The 22971-nt window shown below is 40.7% G+C and overlaps 1 protein-coding gene across 1 annotated transcript in view; it reads right to left on the reverse strand.

The window, feature by feature from the left end:
* The window catches only part of WWC1 (WW and C2 domain containing 1), a 133745-nt gene that overhangs the window by 78167 nt on the left and 32607 nt on the right, over window positions 1-22971 (reverse strand). Inside the window, exons 2-6 of the mRNA XM_066591115.1 lie at window positions 8807-8916; window positions 5977-6180; window positions 5565-5641; window positions 4910-4989; window positions 541-670 (exon numbers count right to left, since the gene is read on the reverse strand). Of these exons, the coding sequence (XP_066447212.1) occupies window positions 541-670; window positions 4910-4989; window positions 5565-5641; window positions 5977-6180; window positions 8807-8916 (601 nt within the window). The remainder of the gene's footprint in view (window positions 1-540; window positions 671-4909; window positions 4990-5564; window positions 5642-5976; window positions 6181-8806; window positions 8917-22971) is intronic.

The raw sequence follows: 22971 nt of genomic DNA on the forward strand, positions 1-22971 counted from the left end.
GCAACTTAGTAGAGATTCTTCCACGTTATAGTGTCCGATAGGGCATGCCACATTATTTTTCCACAATTCCATAACAATGTACAATTAGAAGTACCAACCCTGATGGTCACACAGATTTCTGGGAAAACCGCAACTAAACAAAAAACAATAGAGTTTTAACCATAGAATGGTAGAGTTGGAAGGGACCTCCAGGGTCATCGGGTCCAACCCCCTGCTCAGTACTGGATCACTAAATCATCCCAGACAGATGTCTGTCCAGCCTCAGTTTGAAGACTTCCATTGAAGGAGAACTCACCACCTCCCATGGTAACCTGTTCCACCTATTGATCACCCACATAGAATCATATGCACATTTTCTAGAATTTAATTTTGTATCTACAATAAATCATTTGGTAATGTTTTTATTTTAGGGGTAAATGTTTTTTATCCAAACAAGCATGGCAAACAGACAATAAAAAAAAGACAACCACCCCACGTTATAATATGTCAAAATATTCCAAATATCACACTGTAATGTGACATAGGTATTCTCTGTATTACCTGCATAAGATCCTGCTTCTCTCTTTCTCCTGAGCTGATAGCTTTCTTGATCGCTTTCATTTCATTCACAATAGCTTGTGCTTCGTCAAGTTTATAGCCACTATGGTTTCCAGACATTTTCATGTCAATCCTAGTAAAAAGAAATTTTAGTCATACTAGAGCAATTGTATTACTATACAGCAATTTTTCTATTTAGTCCATTTCAAATCTATTGCATATTTCTAATGAGATAATAAATGTTAGCCCTCCTGAACACCTCTATATTATGGCTGTACAGAGCCGTAGAAGGGTCCCCAGAGAGGTGCATAGGCCCTAACTTTACCTAGGTATACCTCTAATCTCATACGGAAACCTACAGATGCTTTTCAGTATGAATCAATGAGAAAAGGAACTGTGCCTGAATGCCAAATTATGATAGGATTCTTCCCTAAAAACATTGCTTCTAGGGCTGAATATCTCCCATGTATGCTACCATGTAGAGCACTGTATAGCAAAGGTCATGAAGAGCTGTAGAAGAATGTGCATGCAGCTTCGCAGAGTTACGGTGGTTTCACATCTGGACTGGGGATTCTGCTTTCCTGCTCCAGTCGGAGAGCAGGAAATGGGAATCCCCGCAGCCGAACAGTCCGTCTCTAGACGTAACCGAACATCGCTGGGCAGATCCCATTGACTATAATGGGATCTGCCCGCTTTCTGCCCAGTTTTGGGACTGAAGAAAAAGAGCTGCATGTTGTGCTTTTTCTTCCAGTATTTGCTGCCGGATCTACGATGGAACCTCAGACCGGAGGTTTCAACTCAGATGTGAAACCACCCTTAAATAGGTTGTCCCACTAAATGAAGGTATTCCTTATCCACAGTATAGGGGATAACAAATTGATCAGTGGGGATCCATTTGTTGGGACCCCACCAATCCAAAGAACAGGGGAGAGGGGTAAGGGTGGGAGACGAACATATGCACCACCGCTGCATATGTTACAAGGGCACTACCAGCAACAGCCAAGTGCATAGAGTAAGCTGTGTCCAGCAGTCCCGCTGAAATGAATGAAGGGGCAGTGTATATGTTCCACCATTGCTCCATTCATTCAGGGACATACGGGATCCCTATTCTTAAGGTGTGTTTAGATGGAACGATTATTGCTCGGGCAAATGAGAATCGTGAGGTTCTCACTTGGTGTAAAAGGGCCATTAGGATTGGTGTGAGTCTCAGCAGTCAGACCCTTGTCAGTTACTTAGTTATGCCCCAAGCAGTGGACAGGGGATAACTTCATTTTGGTGAGAAAATCCCTTAAAGCAGGCAAGGTGCATGTCATTCTTCCACCCCTTGGTTCCTGCCCAAATTAAAGCAGTTCTGTGCTTTGCAGTTCACTTTACAAGGTAGGGGCCATTCCCGACTGTTCTAGGGGCCCTAAACATTCTACTTGCAGCACTAAGTCAACCCACCCATGATCTGTAGTACATCTTCATTAGTGCACTCATGCACTTATTTATCCCCTCCTGGACCAGTTTATGAACTCTCTAACGTGACACCGGAAACAACGTTCTGATTCATATACAGTAGGCTGAATAAATGTGAGTTAAGCAGCTATAAAAGTATAACTAGTCTTCAAAAATCTAAAAAAAATTCAAGCAAAGAATCTGCAGTATGTTGATCTGACCACTTGAATAAAAAGTTGGCAACCAACATCTCACTATATGTGCTCAAATTGAATGGTGATCTGTGTTCTCAGGATTTTTATCTGCTGGCAGCTCAGATCATCCAAACATTGACAACCTTTGTTATTTAAGCATATTGGTTTAAGATTAGGACTGGTGGTATTACTATTACACCGTTTCATCATGGATCCTTAGAGCCAAGCTCTTGGCGGAGTTGCCGTGGGAGCCGAGTACAGAGGTAAAACAGGTTTAGCAAGGGTGCAAGAACAGTAGAGAACATTCTTCTCGTCTCCGTTCTGAAATACTAGATGACAAGTTATTCAGAAAGTATTTATACAGGAACTACTCCAGAGTTTGTATGAGGCCGGGACGGAAGACTCGTTAGAGCAATAAAGACTTTCTGAGCCCAAAGCGTCAATCATGCCAAGATCAAAAAGCACTTCCTTAATCCTTTTTTCGGTTTGATCTTTGCTGACATGTCAGATTCGAGCTTGAATATCCATGTTGCAGATTAATTTTCTTCTGTTTAAAAAAAGGCTCATGTCAGAAGAAAAGGATGTAAAGGCTCTGCCCCGTGGAGGAAATAAAATACATCCTGGCGTGGTGGTGCGCACATCCTACTTCACTGATGTACCAGATTAAAAGATCAGCCCGACCGAGCTGCAGTGAATAAAGTTCATACGCAACTATTAGCATTACTTTTGTCAATAAATGATTAATGATGAAAGTAATAATTAGCATGAATGTGGTCATTCTTACACAAAAACTAGAATGAATGCACATGCGGCCATAAAGGTACAGTAGAGATTAGCACCATTATAGCTTTACAGCAACACTCCATGGAAATACCATCTCTGCGACACAACTGCAAAAAAAAAAAAAAAAAACAGACTCAACTGCAACATGTGAATACACCCTCACTTCGAGAACTGCATGCAGCCCCAGGCTTATGGCTGTGCCAGGCACAGAATTGGCGGTCGACTGTCCAATGGATGGTTGTTGTTTCTATTCTAACTATGTTTCTATTCTCCCGGCATTACAATTTGTAGCTTCATTTGCAAAAACTGTTCAAAACCTGTTTTTAGTCTGCCATGGCCTGTATAATTGTGAAATGTCAGCAAAAATGATACTTTACTATAAATGTAATAAATGCACTATAGACTGGAGTTTAACATGCCAATAAGCCTTTTTACTGACCGCTTTGAACCTGCAACTAGGTCTTTTTAAGGCGTTGGCCTGGTTGACTTCTGACAGCCAGGCTCCTGCTCTAACTGCTAGGAGAGGAAAAACCTCAGATTCTGGCAGTTTAATCCCTTATATTCTATTAATCAATAGCAACTGCAGGATGTAAGCGGATGACAGGGGGAGGGGCTCTTCTTATCACCTATCTGCCTCCTGCCAACGGGTTCCCATAGCAGCTGAAAGCCTGATAAAGGCCTTTATGTAACTCAATCTATTAAACCCCGCCACCGACAAGAGTCAAACAGACCGATTCATAGGCTTAGTAAAATGCACTACACAAGTTAAACTGTGCACTGTCCTAGCGCTCAAGCGGTGTTATCTTCAAGTCCGCTTGCGGGATTAAAAAAAATAAAATTGTGTAAAAAAAAAAAGTTCCATTCCCCCCCCCAAAAAAAAATATTAAAAAATTATACAACACATAATATGTACCCCAGAGTAGCGCCATAAAAATACACAACTTGCTTTTTTTTGGACAAATTCTTATACGACTATGTCAATGAATTATAGGTCTTGCAATGCACTGATGAAAATCATTTGGTCCTTAAGACATAAAATAGGCTTGTCACTAGGGGGATCAACTTAAATAGTAAGTAAAGCAAGATACGTTAAAGGGGTTTCCAGAGTATATAATTTTAATATGATGGCCATGTTAAAACGGAATACAATAGCCTATAATCAGCCATTCCAGGTCCTCACAGCTCCAGCACTGCATCTCCATTCACCCCACTGGGTCCGTTTACAAGCCTCAGAGTCAATCTGTGAACGGAACGTCACAGACTGCTGCAATCAATCGCAGACCTCAGCTTGGACCTTCGTTCCTCTCGTCTCTATATAAATATATTTCGCCCATGCACGTGCTCCCTATGCTGCTTCAGAGCACACAGGGAGCAGCAGATGTTCCTTTCTCAGCACCATACATTCATTGAAAAGATAAGAAAAGACTACAAAGCTGGAGAGAATCCAAAGCCTTTCGCTACCCAGATTTCTCACATGCCTTCAGTGTCCAAAGGGGTACTTGTGCCAGACTTAATCAGAGCAATAGGCAGAAAGACTATTCCTATCACAGTGGCTATATATTCTAAAACTATAGTGCCCACAGAACCTGCATCCAAATGTCAAGTCTGATGACGCAGTAACTAAGCACCATGAAGGTGGGTGGTGCACCCTTCCAGAAAGTTTCTATAGTGCCTAGGAGACTCAGCAACTATTCAAAGAGTCTTCCGGAAGCCCCAAGTCATCCCAGGAGAGATGGAAAGTATGAAACAACTACAAATAATATGTTCTATTACTGCTCCATGCGAATGTACCCAAAAACTTCAAGTGACTTTTGAATGAAATTAAGACTGCGACACTGCTGTGGCCATGGCTTGTGAAAGTCCCAGTGGTTCACTTACGGTACTGATTCTTCATACTCTATTCATTTATATTTTTAAAGACTCTAAAAGGGAAATAAACACCAATAAAAACAACTTACTGTCGAAGTGTTTGGTAACCATTTTCCTTGTACTGTAGCTCTTGCTTCATGTACACCACCTCTCGCTTTAGTTTGTTGACCTGTGAAGATCACATGTACAAAGCTGTAGTCTACACAACTGATTATATTCATAGAAATATGGCACAACAGACATGTCTAATAAGAAGAATTATTAATATTACTAAGCAAACGCCACATCCAAATAGCTTCAGTAAGGGTGGCTTCACACCTGCATTGGAACCTCCGTGCAAAGGTTCTGTCGCAGATCGGCACAAAATCCCCCGTTCTCCCCCCCCCCAAAAAGCACTGCATGCAACGCTTTTTCTTCCAGCTAAAAGCTGGGCAGCGGAGCGGAAAGCAAATTGACCCCAACATAGTCAATGGGGTTTGTTCGGCGCTGGTCAGTTCCGTACCAAGATGGAGTCATTTGGCTGTAAGGATTCCCCTTTCCTACTTCCCAAAGTGAGCAGGAAAGCGGAAACCCCGATAATGATGTGAAACCACCCTAATACAAGACTGTCCCACAAAAATCAGCACTGGGGTGCAGATGAAATGTTAGCACGGCCTGAGAAGCTTATTTTATCTACAAATGATACAACAACAACATTCACTCATATGGTAAAATACATCATCACAAATGTTAAATACATCATACCCTGGACTTTGTTGTAGCAATCTCAGCTTTTAGGATCTCTGGGTCATATTTGGAACTAGAGGACGAACCAGAAACCACTGGAAGGAGAATCAAAAGAACAAAGTGAACATCTAGAGCTCATACCAATAAGTAAGCCTATAAAACTGATTAACCAAATGTATGAAGTAAACTGCAACCAGTATGAACACTCGACTTCTCAGTAGTTTTTACACGCAGATTTAAACACAACATCTGATGATACGGCTCCATCAACGTCATGGTTGACTGGTTGCTGTCTTGGTTGGGTGAGTTGCAAGAATAAAATAAAAAAAAGCTGTCTTGAATTTAAAAAAAAGCCTATCCCCAATACTCGTCAGATCAGACATGAATGTGTCACACTCCAAAGTAGCTTTGATGTTGATCTAATACTTACAACTTGTCTGAGATCCAAGTTTATGCTTCCAGACATCATGCAGCTGCCTATATTCCTTCTGGGCTAATTCTAGTCTCTGTTGCTTGACTAGGTAAATCTCCTTCTGAGCCACCAGAGCTTCCTGAGCGAGGACTAGATAGTCCTTCAACATACGCTCCTGTTCTCTTCTCCATTGTACTCTGGGATCTTCTATTTGTGTGGTTTCTGAACACAAAGGCATATTTCAATGCAAAATACATTTTCTGTAACCAGCAGCTTATTTACTAAATATTACAATATAATGGAATGATTACTTAAACTTTATGGACATATGAATATTCTTTGTTAACATATTTGAATATCATATGCACTAACATAAGGAACATGAGATGTACAACAGAGATAATGCCGGAGGATGACCGTGAGAAAAATGGCTGAAGAATAAGGCCGCCTTCTGACGTGGTGGAATCAGTGCAGGCATTCCGTAACAGAATACCAGCAGCAATTCCGCAGTGGCTAAATTAACACGAAAATGATGCAGATTTGGCCCAGTTCAGCCCTTGCATTTCAACGACTGAATTCCGCAGCATAAATAGACAAGCTGTGGAATCAGAATTTGCAGAATCTTAAAAAAAATGTAGCAAATTCAAATGTATTGCGCCACGTGAATGGGATTTTTTTTTTAAATCCCCTACTTGGCTTGTACTATAAATGCTGTGGGATTTCCCCAGTGATTCTGCAAGTGGAAATTCTGCAGCAGATACTGCCCTGTAATAGTGGCCTAAGGAAAGATAGGACATGCCGCAATTTATAAATCTCGCAACAGCGCATGATAGAAAACATCGCAGATGGGAATGAAGACATTGAAAAGCATGGGTTTCATTATTCTGTGTTTTCACACACTTTCACATCACTCAAGAATCATGTGATTTTCTCACCAGTGTGAAGGCAGCCTAAGGGGGACCAGAACACCTTATTTCTAGATCAGACGACAATTTTGTCAGGCCTGGCTGATCACCTAATTTATATGGTGGCCTACTCGCTCTTCCCTGATTCTTAAGGCCCTTTTAAACAAAATCATCATCATTCAAAAAAGCAAGTGAAAACGAATGATTATCGTTCAGTGTAAATGCAGCCAACAATTGAACGATAAATCGTTCGCTTTTTGTTTATCATTCATTTGATGCAACAACATATCTGCTGTATAAACAGAGTGAATGAGGGAACTCGGACATCATCCACTCGTTCAAACCATAGTTTGTTTGGTGTAAATGAACCCATAGATGTTCGGTGAGGTAAGGATCTTTTTGTTCTCCGGAGATAAGCTGCTGAGAGAGGTATCTGGCAGCGGCTTTATCCCCTGGCAAGGAGACCAGGGAGAATGACAATCCAGTGTGCTGAAGTATATTCATGTATGTCCTCTGTGATTGTTCTCAGCAAGAGAAAAGTAATCTTGCGGATATGATAGCTTTCAATGTCTAACAAAAATACATGTTTCGAAAGCTTGCTGTAACATAGCAGGGCTCTTCCTCAGACATAATGAAATAGATCTGAAGAGGCTTTATATATATATATATATATATATATATATATACATATACACACACACACACACACACATATATATACACACACACACACACACACACACACACACACACACACATATATATACACACACACACATACATACATACATACATACATACATACATACATACATATATATATATATATATATATATATATATATATTATATTTCTGCATGATGAAGATAATCACTGCTTAATCCTTGCCCGTGTTTACACCGATCATTTAAATTAGTATGATCCAATTTTCGTTCCAATACCAGGACCCTTTCCCAGGGTGATTATAATCTTTCAAGCGTAAATTCCCCAAAATAGTCCCCATAGGTAATATACCCGCACAAGCGCTTTGTCCCACATCACAATGCTTTCTTGTCGTAAAACTACTAAGATATCTCTATTAGCAGGGTCTCCGCAAAAAGCAGCGTAATGACAAACTCATCTGTTGTGTCTTCCTCAGTTGAGCACTACCTTGTAAGTGATTCTAGTGACTATATAATCCAGAGTTCAGGCGCTCCACCTCATCACACTCCCTGACAGTCGACATGCGATAAATATTTCATAATGACAACATAAAACAGTATGCTGAAATCCAATCTGCATATCTTTTCACTTCCCATAAATATTTAGTAAGCCTGTCATGGTTGAAGAGCGACTCTGTGGTTGGTAATCTGACTGCATACACTATAGCAAGACTTTCATGGAGTTAGAGGGGTTGTCTGGTTACTACACAGCATGCCCCCTTTAGTGACCCCTGTAACAATACTTACCTGTCCCCTGTTGCTGCGGTCCAGCACTGCAGCCTCGCCGCGGTCCCGGCGTTTCTTGGGACAGATGATGTCGCAGGAAGTCAAGTGACTGCTATAGCCAATCAGAGGCTGTAGTGTCACAACTCATTCCCTGGTATCAGCATCACATCCTGCCAGGAGTTCACAATGGTGACCATGCAGCCTTTGATTGGCTGCAACAGTCACATGACTTCCGGTGATGATAACAGCAGCAACAAGCTCCAAGACCATTGCAGCTTTGGAGCAAGAAACAGGTAAGTACTGTTCCTCTTCTTATTTTTTGTACTAAATGGGGCATTTTGTGTACTAACTGGACAACCCCTTTAAAATTAGGTTTTTTTATGGGTTTTCCCAATTACGCAGCATAACAGAACACTCTAGTTACCGGCTTTAATTTGGAGAAGTGTAGGTAACAACAGATCATATCTAGTTTTAGGTCTCTCTGGTTTTGGTTCTGCACAGATCTCAGTACTTACGAGTGTTGTGGTCAATGTAGTAAACACCAACTTGAGCGTCATAGGCCTCTTCCCATCCCAGCGGTAACTCGTCACCAATACAGTCGGCAAATGTTAATGGTTTAGTATATCTAAAATTTAAAAAACAAAAACAATTAGTAAAACAAGTAAAATTTAAATGTCCCAGCAGTTTTCATGTTACAAAAACTTCCTGTTATTCTAGTGCACAGGAAGGATAGTTACAGCGCACAATTCGAGGCAAGGCCTTGAAATGGTAGTACCAGAAACACGCAGCCAGCAGCCCACAACAGTAGGAGGAATGCTTTCAATTCACTCAGACAAAGCCTTGAAACAGAAGTTGGAAATATGTAGACTAAGGCTAAGAAGGTAAAGTGCTTCACCTGCCGCCATCCGTCACTAGTACAGTAGATGCACCGTCACGGGCCATTCTATTCTTTTCTCTCACAGGGGGCACTGAACAAGGGCTGCATTGCCCCATCGTGTCATAGTCTTGTTGCATTTCACCTGTTGGTCGGTGTAGACATTATGCAATGCTTTACTTATGGCAGGAGGTAATATTGCTACAATGATACTAAATGTTCCAGCACGCCGCCGCTGCTCACCTGCTGCTGGGGATGCAGTCAGGCGTCGCCATCATTCTCGCTCTACATGCTTCTCATCTGCTCGCTCTCAGGCTTCTGCCAATAGGGCTTGTACACACACCTGCTCTCCTCTGAAAAGGGGCAGGGCACGCTCCTTTAACCTATCCCCCTCCAATCACATTTTGCACCCATCCCCTAGGGCAGAGGCGTAACCTGAAGTTTCTGGACCCCAATGCAAAATCTGTAACAGGGCCCCCAACTACAACGCTTTGTCCACTGATCCCTATATGAAGAAGAGAGGACTTATAGGTCCCCTAAGGCTCCTGGGCCTGGGTGCATCCGCATACCCTATAGTTATGCCCCTGCCTTAGGGTGTATGCTTAAGCAACTAGTCTTTTACTATTGGACAAAGTCCCTTTTGGTATATTTCTGGTTCTGACTGTTCTAATTTCTGTGCTAACTGACCGTAGCTCTGCATTTTGTACTTGCTTTTGTCTGCTGCCTGTCCTACAGCCTTGACCTTGTTTGCACACCTGTGCTGCCAGTTATGACTTATGGCCTTGGCCCAGTATCCTGCTTGGAAGGGTTAATTGGGAAAACCGGGGTTCCCCTGGTGCTGTCACCTCAGATTGCCCACAGCCAAACCAGTGTGTGGCATGGTATCTACACCTTCTCTGCCCGACAGTTATAGCATTACATTCCCATGTAATCGCTTGATCTTACTCAGAGTAACTCAATAGATTAAAAGTCAAAGTTGTAAAGTGAGGGTGATCAATGGGTGGAACAGGTTGTGACGGGAGGTGGCGAGTTCTCCTTCAATGGGAGTGTTCAAACAAAGGCTTTGACAGACATCTGTCTGGGATGATTTAGTCATCCTGCATTGAGCAGGGGGTTGGACCCGATGACCCTGGAGGTCCCTTCCAACTCTATCATTCTAGGATTCTATGCCATACAAACTGAGTGCAAAACCCGAATAATCTAAGGCAAGCTGGTTGCTAGGGATGCATTGTACGACTATAGATACTAGGCAAGGTGTTCCTATGAATTTTAACAAACCCCTTTCACTTAAAGCAGGATATAGCAAAGCTGTAAATAAGGGAGAAGGAACAATACCTCTGCAGCGCCACCTATTGGAAGGCAGCATTTCTGCAAGTCAATGTTAGACTCTTTATACAAGCCATGCTGTAGTTTTCTTTGCAGAATGTTGAGTACATTTAGTGTTGAAAATTTGCACCAAAATTGTGGATTTTGATGTGGATTTAATACACTGCGATATGTGATCATACCATGTTAATTAGTTTTTTGCCATTTTCTCTTATTTTTCAGTTTGCTTTGTGTATTATTGCTTATATGTTCAACCACATTTGTTATAGATTGTTCACAGCAGATGTGTTTCTATGGGCAGGGGGCTTGCTTTTAGTTAGTGGTGAAAGGGTTATTGTTTAATGGTATTAAAAATGTAGCTTGAATATTCATGTCTATTGTTTCTTCTACAGGTTCGGGTCCCTGCTTAGTATGGATCTTTGGCCACTCCTATGTATATTGGGTACAGCCAGAGAGGTGGCAATGTTGGGGCAGATTGAGGTGTGAGGAATGATGTGGGGCTGTTTGTTGCTAGAATTCCATTTTCATGCATCACTGGGCAGGTCACCCGATGTCTTGGTAGTCCATGTGGGACGGTGACTTTGATTTGTGTCTCTATAGAGAAATTATTTGAGACATCGAACTGGATGTGTCCATGGTTATTTTAGGAAGAATAAGATAAAGGGGAGTGTTAGAGTAATGGTATCTGGGAGAGGGACATAAAGTAGAGTGTCATGAGTTTTGAAGGAGTCTTGAAGCCATGAAGTTTTATGAATGCCAACCAATATGCCATTTTGTCAATTGGTACTCCTAAAAGTCAATGTTTTAAAAGGCAGCCATACAGATTATTCCTTTTTTTCAGAAATAGTCCATTTTGCAAGACTGGCTGACTACTTAATTTGTATGGGGATCGTCTAACTCTCCATGGAGTTGAGAGAAATAGCTGTTGACCAAACAAGTATTCGTCCAACAGTTGTCTTAAGTATATCACCAGGGTTTCATCAAGAAAGTTCCTTAACCTGAGCATTAAACATATTTTAAGTTTGTAATCTACATTGCATCTACAAGATATTGCAGCACCTTCATATGGTGTATATTGTTAACCATATTGCTATTACAAAATCCAAGAAATATAACATTTAAAGCCAAAAACAGCACACAGACAAAAGTGTAACCACAATAACAGAATTCTTGTTAATGAAAATATAGTTAAAATGAAATCTGCAGCACGTTACATGATGGGGTTTATTCCTACTTCCTGTAACTGTGCAATTCAAAATGGGATGTTGGATGCTACGTACATATAGAGAAGGGATGCACAATTTTTTCAGGACTGCAGGTCACATTCTGTGTGGACTGAACCACTTCCAAGGGCCGCAAGGGTATTCCCATCTGAGACATTTATGGCATATCTTAAGAATATGCCATAATGAATTCAATTAAGTTCAATTTCCTGTGATGGATGTCGAGGTAACGGCCTGGCATTTCATACATCCTATAAGCTACAATGGAAAGAGCCGATTGAATATATGATAGCTCTAACTCGTATACTCATTTCTAGAGTGCTAAATGGGTGAAGAGACTTTACTCCTCTAATATTTAGGGACCGAGACATGACTAAACAGTGCACCCTTAGTACTCCTCTCCATCCTGACATGTGAGCAGCCGCACTTAGATATTGCTGTGTCCAGATGATTGGGGCCGCACAGAATGGCATTGTGACCGCATGTTGTGCAACCATGATCTAGAGCATAACTCCTCCAGTGAACCCAAGGAACCTCAATCCAGTGTTCTGCATTTACACAATCAAACTGAAGATGCATGAGAGACAAAAATGGTACAATAATGGTACATTTAGTGACCAACCAACATCTTCTACATTGATAAAAGTAACACATATATATAAGATTTCTCATCATTATGCCTCATTCTCCCTGCAGGTGCCCTGTAACAATTAAACAGATCCTACCAAATACTATTATTATTTATAAGACTGGTAATATATAAAGAATGTGGACAGACAACTCTTCTCTGCCAGTTTACTTAGTATAAACTCTGTGTAAACCCAAAACCTGGCATCATCTGTGTATTGATTTGTCACCTGCTACAAGTGCTCCTACAATATACATACACCATGCAGTATATATGCACAATGCTTCAGGATATAGACTGCAGCAGTATAGTAAAACAATGTTCAGATAACCTCTTGTTTTCTTCTTTATAAACCCTTGCACAGTCCCATGTTTAAGTAGAAGACAGGGCTGCGGAGTCCGTAGGCCAAACCTCCAACTCCTCAAGTTTCCTCAGACTCTTCACTCCAACTCCTTCATATAGGACTCTGTTTTTAAGTGATACATTTACTGTATCACCATTATGATACAATAATCTAGCTATTTAGATAGACCATAAAATATATTTATTGGAGCACAATTTCAGAGCACAAAAAAAACCTTTCCTAAACTCCTATGAAAGGAAAAAAAGCAACAAATTCTGCATTGAATTAATAGTATATTTAGAATATATATTAGTCGGAGTTGGTACATTTCTATCGACTCTAACCTTACCAAAATGGAACCTTGAGGGCTCCTACCCACTTGCGTTTTTTTAACGCAAATGTCAATGAGACTTTGTAATGTTAAAAACGCATCGCACAAAAACCGCAAAGCACAAACCTGCAATGCGTTTGTAACATTGGAAAGAAGTTCTAAGCAATTCTTGCCCCACAGCATACACTTACATCCTATGAACAGGTCAGGCTCAGAAGCTGAGCCCACACCATCCGCAGCAGGAGCAGTCTGTGACTGACAGCTGGCTTCTCAATGCAACAGCGGGGATTGGTGAGAATATTGATCCCTGCTGTCAACTCCTCACATGCCATGATCAATGTTGATCGAAGCATGTAAAGTGTTCAAAGAGGGAGGGCGCTCCCTCTGTGATGTCATTGACCCTCCGCCATGTAATCGTGGGTCTCCCGTGGCCTGTGATTGCTATGACTAATGCAGAAGTACAGCAATGTATTATTATGTGGTCATAACATCACAGGTTCAAGTCTCCTGCAGGGACAAAGAACAACACGTAAAAAAAAAGCCAAATTCAACCCTAAAAATGGAGAGATTTTTTGTAGGTTAGGGCCACATGGCAACTTTGGCTCTGATACATGTCTGACAGCTAATAAAATTAGAGTATGGCCCCGTTATATCATATCCTAAAGTAAGTAAATGCAGTTGTATTATGACTTGCAAGTTGCCATGACTAACCCTAATGGAATTCTTGCCACTGTTAGGTCATGCCAACTTGCAAGTTGCAGTGCTACATCATTCACTTCCATTAGGATGCGATGTAGCACGGCAATAGTGTGATCTGTGTGTTGCATCCAAAATTGCTGTGTACCACTAGCCCAAATTTGGAGAGACAAAAACATTGTGGAATTCCAAACATTTGCGGATCAATATTTCAGTATGAAATTGTACACAAGAATTATGCTATCTGAATAGGCACTGCTGGGTGGTTAGTAAAGGTCTACAATATCAATTGCTAGTACATATGGTCAAAACTCAGGATTCCCATTGCGACCCACACAGCATGGGGTCGTGAACCACATGTGGCTCCCATGGCACTGGTTGAGGACTGCTGTTATATAGCAAAGTGCTAGAAGTATTCATTGACTTCGTAATGTGTTGTATTAAAGTGTTGCTGCATTACAACGTTGTTAAATGGAATAGAATAGTGGAAAAATAAGATTTAACTAGCAAAACAGTTGTTTTCTTTTGTCAAATGTGTGATAGTTCAGCCTTTGATGAAAAAAAGATTGAAACTTGCTGAGCTCAATTTTCTCCGGTTTCAGACACGATAAATTGAATTTACTGTGTGGAGCGTACAATAGAGCGGCACCAAAATTACTCACTTCTCCTGCTTATGCAGGAATTGAACTCTCCAGGTGATCAATACACAATCAGTACAATGTTTTCTGGGCTAAATCTGAGCTTCCTGCTTGTAATCGGGTTGTCATTTCAATACACAAGAAAATAAAACCGCACATGACAAGCTTCAGACACGAGTTTTATGGTTCTACTAACCCAGACTCACCGGGATCTATGCTGCTGTGAGCACAGGTCAGGAGATCTTGCATTAACAGGGCAAGCAGGATATTGACTAAACAGGCACAAATGATTCAAAAATCTAGTTATACATTATCGATGTTTGTAGTATAGTATGCAAGACCGAAATCCAATTCAGCCTATTTTCCTGCAATGTTGATCCAGAAGAAGGCAAAAAAACCCCAATTAGGTAGCAGCCTATACTGTATATTTCTACCCACAGTTGCTAAAACACAGAAGGAGTATGCCAGAAAATTGTAATGATAAATGAAAGTCCTTTTACAAGATTACAAAAAAGTATAAAAAGCTTAATAAAAAAATTATACAAAACACTTTAGTTAAAAAAAAATGTTATTTAAAAAAAATGCATATATACTATCGAGGCCGGTTTCACACGGCCGAGGAACTCGTGCGAGATTTGTGTGTTGTGAGACTCACGAATCTCGCGTAAATATGAACCCAATTCTTGGTTGTTGTTTTTTTTTATTTGCTTGTCTCCCTAATTAAAAATTAAGCCCCAAAATATATGCACCCCAAATACAAATATGCAACTTTCATTCAGATAATACGCTTGTGTTCATGTGAAGGGGCCCTTTGTCTTGTGCTGAAGACCAAAAATGGTCCTTCAAGGATTAGTATTCTCTTTACCTGATCCAAGTCCTTATCAGTGTCCCCAGTTATTTCATATATTCTTCACCATTAAGTACATATTTAGGATTTCAGTTGCTCTTTATCTATAGTTTTCGTAGGTTTAGCATTACAGTATACTAAGTGGCAGTGATCAGGTTGTATAAGCAGTAGTGCTCTACTAAACGCAGCACATATATTTAAGCACCGCATTCCATGGAGCATGACGACTCCTGTCCAGGTCGCTTTGCTCCACAGCTGTGATGAAAACAGAGTTCCACTGGACGGAGCCGCCTTGTATGGCGGGTAGAGAAGCGAAAACACAATGTAAACTACTTAACATCTTGTCTTAAGGAGACCTACTGTACACCTAGAATTATAGGCTTGACTGCTTTTCTATAATGTGCGGCTACCTATGTTACCTTACTTCTATTTACAGCTTCTGTATTCTTGACGGATACCTGAACTATTAGTCATTAATTTAGTGACTGATCAACTGTTATCTGTCACATAACTAAGATACTGAATCATGTTTTATTTTAATCCAAGCCAAGCTACATATAAGGCTACTCAAGCACCGCATGGCTGACGCATACGGTACACCAGGAAACGTTTGACAAATACACCGAAGAGTGCCCTGTAGGTATGGAAGTCTACAGTCACCCACTGACTCACATTGTAAAAGAGCTAAATGTATACAAGGTAGTACATGTTTAGAGGGATGTGTTTGTCACATTCATCACCAGTATTAATAATACTAGTATACTAGTAATAATAAAAAAGGGGCCCAACAGCAGATTTTCTCCTAGGTGAAAAATGGATGGTATCAATGCCAACATTCCCAATTCTTGTTTCTCTCAACATTTGTCATTGGGGAATGATTCACGGCCACCATACACACTGAATTAATGGTAGAGCCTTCTAAAAATGTTGGATTTGGCCAACTTTGATGCGTATGGCCAGTTCTATAGTTTTAGGCAAGGATATTGCCAATCCCCTTATTTAATGCGGTTGTTCCACTTACAAATTTCCTGATAGTCTTATGCGGAGCTTGAAAAACACATATAGGATTTGTTTCTCTTTGCTTATATCACATAAATATATTATGCAGCACTGTACAGAACATCGATGGAGCTCACAATCTAGCTTGTACACATCCATACACTAGGGCTATTTTCGTAGGAAGTTGTTTAACCTATTGGTATGTTTTTGAAGTGTAGCACATTAAAATGTCATATAAGAGCCATATAAGAATAAGGACAAGACGTTTCAAGAGCGTTGGATAGGCAAACAAGGACCAGTGGACTTGCCGGCTCGCTCCCCGGATCTTACCCCCTGACTTTTTCCCTTTAAGGCTATCTTAAGAATAAAGCGTACACTCATCCCATTTCAACAGTCGAGGAATTGAAGCTTGGTATTGCTGAAGAATTCAATAACATTCCAGTTTATATGTGTAAGGAAGGATGCATGAGAACATGTGACTTATCATCTCCAAGCGTGCATCCATCTTGATGGTGTGGAGGTTGATCACTATGTCAAATACAGACATTAGATGTTCTTTCTAAATGTTTGTTATTTCCATTTGTTACAATTTATGGCATTGAACTGGTTTTGTACTTGCATTAAAAATTTGTTAACTATTTCTGCGCCATCTTGTATAAAGAATGAGTTATTAGAAATTCCCAGAATTTTTGTTCTCTGCATCCCACGGTATGAGCCCCACTATTACCAATATTCTACACTTATGTATAACAGCAGCCCGGAACTTTTACCATCTGGTTACTTAATGACCGTCTGTGGTCCAATTGCGTCTTCATCTACTCCATCTGTTACAAGCAATTTGTCTCTGGTATTAAGTTATAATGCACTTTTTATTATTAATAGGGCTGCAAAATAAAGCTGGATGCATACATTAAATGAAGGCTGGACAAAACCACCGATTTCCTTCCCATCTACACAGTGAAAGAACAAAGACTAAGACTCTCCTAACTCAAGTGGACTCAGGGACATTTGAAGTTTGCAACTTTCTAGTCATGGCCACCATGTTCAGGAAATGGCACAAGCCAGATTACAGCTTGAGCGAATCCATATCCATACTCTCCAGGTCAGGCTGTACTGCCCATCAGTTTATTTCAAGATACTCTTAGTGGTTGTGTTGAAGAACACATTCTAGAATTACAGGATGAGGAGAATGAGGCTGATCTAGAAAATCAAGTGCACTGCATCAGTCCTAAGCAGTTTCCTTCTGTCTCCCCTCCTGGGGGAAAAGAGAAATTTCAAGAATTTAGCTTATTCGCATGTTTACATTTTCATCTACGTTTCTAGGGAACCAGCGCAACCTGTTAAGATTCCTCAGAGCCAATAAACCTTGGCCATGATATTATGTACACTGAGTCCTAAGCTACAAGCACTTTGCCGGTGTCAAGATAAGGGAACCAATGATTGCCTCGTTATCACAGCACATTAACCATTCGAAAACTGCCCAAATACTATGCCAGTAAATCGGAAAAGTCAATTTACTATATCCAAAGTACACCCTTCAACTTGTTTTCCCTTATAAACCTACCATAGTATACTGCAATTGTACTGTTCCAATAAGACATTAATTATTAAGACTCTATGTACATTGTATGTAATGCAGCTAAAGGTTGGTCCTCAGTACACTTGTCTATTAAACTGGCGTCAGTAGGACCCAACATTTGACAGATTACTAAGGAGGGAAACTAAAAGAGCAGCAATCATCCTGGCAAAACACAAAGCCCAAATTAGGCTAAAAACCAATTTTCAGCCTATAACATAAAATAGGAAACTAGGGTACAACTTCATATATCAGTTAAAAATCATCTAACTTTTCAAATATTTCTAATCCTGAAAACGTTTTACATTTCCTTAAACAAATACTGCAATTGATTCACCCACCATCCGCCTCAAAGAAAAAACAAACAAAAAAACTAAAATTCTTCAACTCATCAACCTCAATGAATAGTTGAAGTAGTAGGTGCAATATATAGCATATGCATTCTTGTATCAGTAGCAGTTAGTAGTAGCGGTCTTAATCATTACACACGGCAGCATGACATGTGTGCAATAAGGAAGATGGAACAATACCCCTGCAGCGCCACCTATTGTTAGCGTTATTCTATGGGTCAGTACGATTACAATGATACCAAACCTATATAGTTTTTTCTTGCTGTACCACTATGAAAAAATAACATCTTTCTGTGATTTTTTTTTGTCTGTATATTTCCCTTCTGTGATTTTAACTTATATCTTTGGAGCGTCCTGTTGTTTCTGTTGGTACCATGTTGGAGTACATACAACTTTTTGAACCACTTTTTTATCAAATTTCTTCTTGGAGACGGATAAAGAAAGAGTGCAATTCTGGAGTTGTTTTTTTCTGGTGATTTTCAGGATAAATAATGCGTTACTACCGGTATGATAGATAAAAAAATAATATATATATATTTATTACACTCTGAATACCCTGTGCTAAAAGCCCACTGGTTTCTATTGGGCTAGTCAGACCTGTGTTTTTCATGCATATTGTGAACATGGAAAAAAAAACGAAAAAAAAAAAACTACCATGTCCTATTTTGTAGTGCAATATGCACCATTATGGTCTGTGGGTGCCAAAAATAGAAAGTGAATACACGCTAGTTACATGTCAAATTGCTTTGCACTGCGTATTACGCATGTAAAAAAAATACGTGGAATACGGGCCTATAAGCAAGTCCTAGTTAATGAAACTTTCTTTTTCTTAGTTTTTTTTAGTCCCCAAAGGGTACTTGCGATCATCGCTCTTATATTATTATGCAGTACCACAGTATTGCTTATACCGCACTGTAACAAGGCAGTAGGTACGCCATGATTGCAGGAGCTTGGAAGCGCGATACTGCGGCCTCTGATTGGCTGCAGGGGTCACCTGAATTCCACTGTCAGTAGAGACAGAGATCAGGGGAGCCTTAGCACGATTTCTCAGGGAAAAAGAGAGGCGAGTATGGGTTATTTTGTTTTTTTTATGGTATGGCCAGCTGTTTAATGTTCTTTATTTTAAGTGGGACAACCTTAACAACTATTCACTTTTTACTGTAGTTTATGTTAGTGGTCGGAGGCAATGGCTGACAGGTAAACTGGTCTGACTTGTTCACTGTAATGACACAAACAATACTGAATTAAACATATATAGAACAACTCACCAATAATAAACTCCGAAAACCTGCATCCCTCGGTTAGATGATTCTTGCTATGTAATCCTTCAACGGATAATGTAGAATAATTTAAAGGGGTTATCCAGCCTTTAACAGTTGATGGAATAGACCATTAATACATTATCTGAACGTGGGAGTCCGCTGCTGGGGATCCCATGTAATCAGCCGACTGAAGGGGCTGCAGTGGTCCTGTGATCGCTGCAGCCTCTTCAATGTTCACATCTGAGCATGACAGTGTTTGTATAAGGGACTGGACAGACCCATGACATTGAAGCAAATAGGACAAATCTGTAGTACCCAGAACAGTCACTATAAATCTATAAGAGATGCAAACAGTTCACAGGGGCCTGATTGGAGGGGATCCAGAGTGGCAGACCCCCACCGATAGGATATTAATGGCCTAACCTGAGCTCTTGAATCCTCGTTAGGCCAGATGATCTGTCTTTTTTGCTCGGTTTACTTTTCTACTACATTTCTGGCCAGCCAACAAGAACATTAAAGCTGATGCCCCCTCTTGTTCATTTGACTGCACTGATCTTTACTCTGAATCTCAATACTCCTCTCCGAAAACTCATCTCTCTATAGATCCGGCTGGAATTGTAACAGTGACCCCTCTATGATTAAGAAGCATTCCTCCCGGATAAACCTTTGTTCTCATTGTGAAGCACAGTCTGCACCAGTCTTTGTTAGTAGAGGCCAATGCAGTCGGGGCATGCAGGAATCCTTACTTTATCTAACAATTTTAACTTATAATTGTGACTGTTGTACCCGTCATTGAACCAAATCCTTACTTGAAATTCAGTTTTGTTTAAACATCACAAAGCTTTGGCTCTTCGGAGACTGGACTGCAGCAGTCATTCATCTGAGGATCTGTCATACATTTACACTTCAAGGATCAGGGGGCTTTGGGGAGAGACTGGCCTTTATCTCATTTTTAATCGTGTGTTCAAATAAGATATTGTAGGATTTGTACATAACAAATAAGGACTTACTTACACAAACACATTTGCACAGCGTACGGAAATTTTGCGCGCAGCGTTCGCAGTGAATAGAACCCATTGATTTTAATGAATTTGTTCATGAGCGTATTTTGCGCGCACATTTTATTCGTACAAAGAAATACACAGCATGTTCTATTTCCGTGTGCATTGTCCACGAACATGGCACGTATTTAAATAACTTAGTTACCTGTTGCAATTATTAGCACCCATTCATTTCAATGGGTTGGTTTACACGCGCATTTCGGTCTGGCTAAGAAACGCAGCATGGTCTTTTTTTTCCTACACATTTGACATAGAAGTCAATGGGGATGCAGAAATGCATGGAAAATACTTTAGATGTGTGAAAGACGGCGCAATTGTGCAGGAAAAAGACACATCTAGAAATCATTAGACTAAATTAGCCATTTCAATTGGTGCGAGTATAGAAGAATATGCTGATGCGTGCGCAAATCATCCTTCGTTCTGCAAAAATGTCATGCACGTGCAAATACGCATACGCTTGTGTGATGCCAGCCTAAATCACGTTGACCTAAGGACGTCTTCTGCACATATTTAAACAGACCTGACTAAGGCTGCCTGTCCACGGGCATTGCGGTATCCGCCGCGGGAGCCGCTGCCCGGGAGCAGGAGCCTGCAGATGGATCTCCGTGGTCAGCCTATCTGACAGATAGACGGAGAATCGCGGCAATTCACAGCATGCTGCGAATTTCTGGCCACAAGCGGAGAATCGCTATGGTTCTCCGTTCGTGGACAGGGGGGCTGCTCTTTCCACAGCAACGCTATGGAAAGCATGCATTGCGTTCCCCGCGGCTGGATCATTGCTGCGGGGAACGCAATGCTAAAACGCCCGTGGACAGGCAGCCTAACTCATTATATCAAGCCGGGCTCACACGGATGTATCATAAAACGCTGCATAAAAAAAATAAATAAAAGCAACATTTTACTTGCGAAGGGAATAGCGCATGATCTCGCTTTTGCTTGTGTAAGCTTGCGCATGTTCAGTGTATTTTACGCACACTGTCATGTCACGGTCTGTTTTCTTCTTTTTTACTTTTTCTTTTCATTTCTCCTAGCAATATGTGTAAAAAATGCATATGCACTGCGTTCCGAATGCACCCATAGAAAACAATAGGGCTGTATGGGCGTAATACGTGGTAAAATAAAACACACTGCATTATTTTTTTCATGTGCGGATTATACGCAAGAAATATACGCAAATGTGAATGGAACAATGAAAATCAATCCGTAGGTGTGAGCGCAGCATGAATCAATAGGATACATTAGCTTTCATTATAAATTGGGTACATTTTATCCACTTTACAGATGCCTAAAAGTAACAACCAAGGAGAGTACAAATATAGTAAAAAGTAATAAAAATGAACAACAACAATAATAAGAGAACACTAAACAAACAGTCTGATTATTCTCATTTCCTAGCATGCAACTTGTAAGTCGCTGTATATAGTAAACATCCAAAAGTAGTCCGGTGTTATGGCTTATGTAATATCCAAGTAGTAGATAGTCCTCTGTGGCCGGACCTAGCGGGAATGAATGCTGAACAAGAATGCAGTGTCTGATTGCGGTTTTGTTACTTTGCAGCCCGGCGGAGCAGTGTGAGACCCAGAGAAGTATTGTTTTTCCCTCCTTACGTCCAACAATGCTTCCCATTGATGTGACATGAATACTGCATTCTCATTTTATTGAGGCTTCAAAAAAACACAAGAATCCAAGCAGAAGCGCCCCTTTAAGAGGATTTTAGAGAAATGGTAGAACGTGTGAAAGGCTGATACTTTTCTATCAGAGTCACTATCGTCACCATCAGTCACTGAGTCATTGTCAAGCCATCCACAGGCTGGGAAGCCTGCATGAGATCATAGTAACGGCTCCAAGAGGTCTCCCAGCAACCTCTCTGGCAGGTCCTGACACACTCTCTGTAATCAAATGCCTGAGCCTTAATGAAGCATGAACAGGAGCAGAATTAAATGGCAGCTTCCAGGACAAATTCTGTACAGGGACAAGCCATTCATTCAGCACAACAAGACCCGAGTCTTCTAACCATACAGTTATGTTTGCTTATACCCATTTCCTCCTCGCCATTGTAAAAGTTACTGATTCATAGAAATAGTTTAAACAGCATGCAGCAAACTTTTACTGAAAGTTTAGCTGTGGCTAATCGAGCTTCACTGCACATAGAAAAGTGTAGTAAGCCAAACAGATTCTTTGCTAAATAAATACAATATATATTAGTAGCAGTTTTCACATTTTAGTGCAGTTAAGGGGGTCTTCACATGTTGGGAATACTATTTCAAATATGTTGTAAATCTCAAAATAATGCACGAACCCATAAGAGGTTCACTTCCAAAATGCCTCGTTCTTCAGATATTCATTCCTTTGCTCTCTTGCTGTTTATAGCCCTTTACCAGGGCAACTGGCCACCTCCGCTATTAAGTGGAGGCAGCCGGCGCTTGTGCACCTGTTACTCCTTCTACATCTGGTGGCCGGGATCCCAGGAGCACATGCGCACTAGCTCCCGGCCCGGCCACCACTACCTCTATGCTTTGCTAGTTC

The sequence above is a fragment of the Eleutherodactylus coqui genome, chromosome 2, assembly GCF_035609145.1.
Source record: "Eleutherodactylus coqui strain aEleCoq1 chromosome 2, aEleCoq1.hap1, whole genome shotgun sequence".
Classification (NCBI taxonomy): domain Eukaryota; kingdom Metazoa; phylum Chordata; class Amphibia; order Anura; family Eleutherodactylidae; genus Eleutherodactylus; species Eleutherodactylus coqui.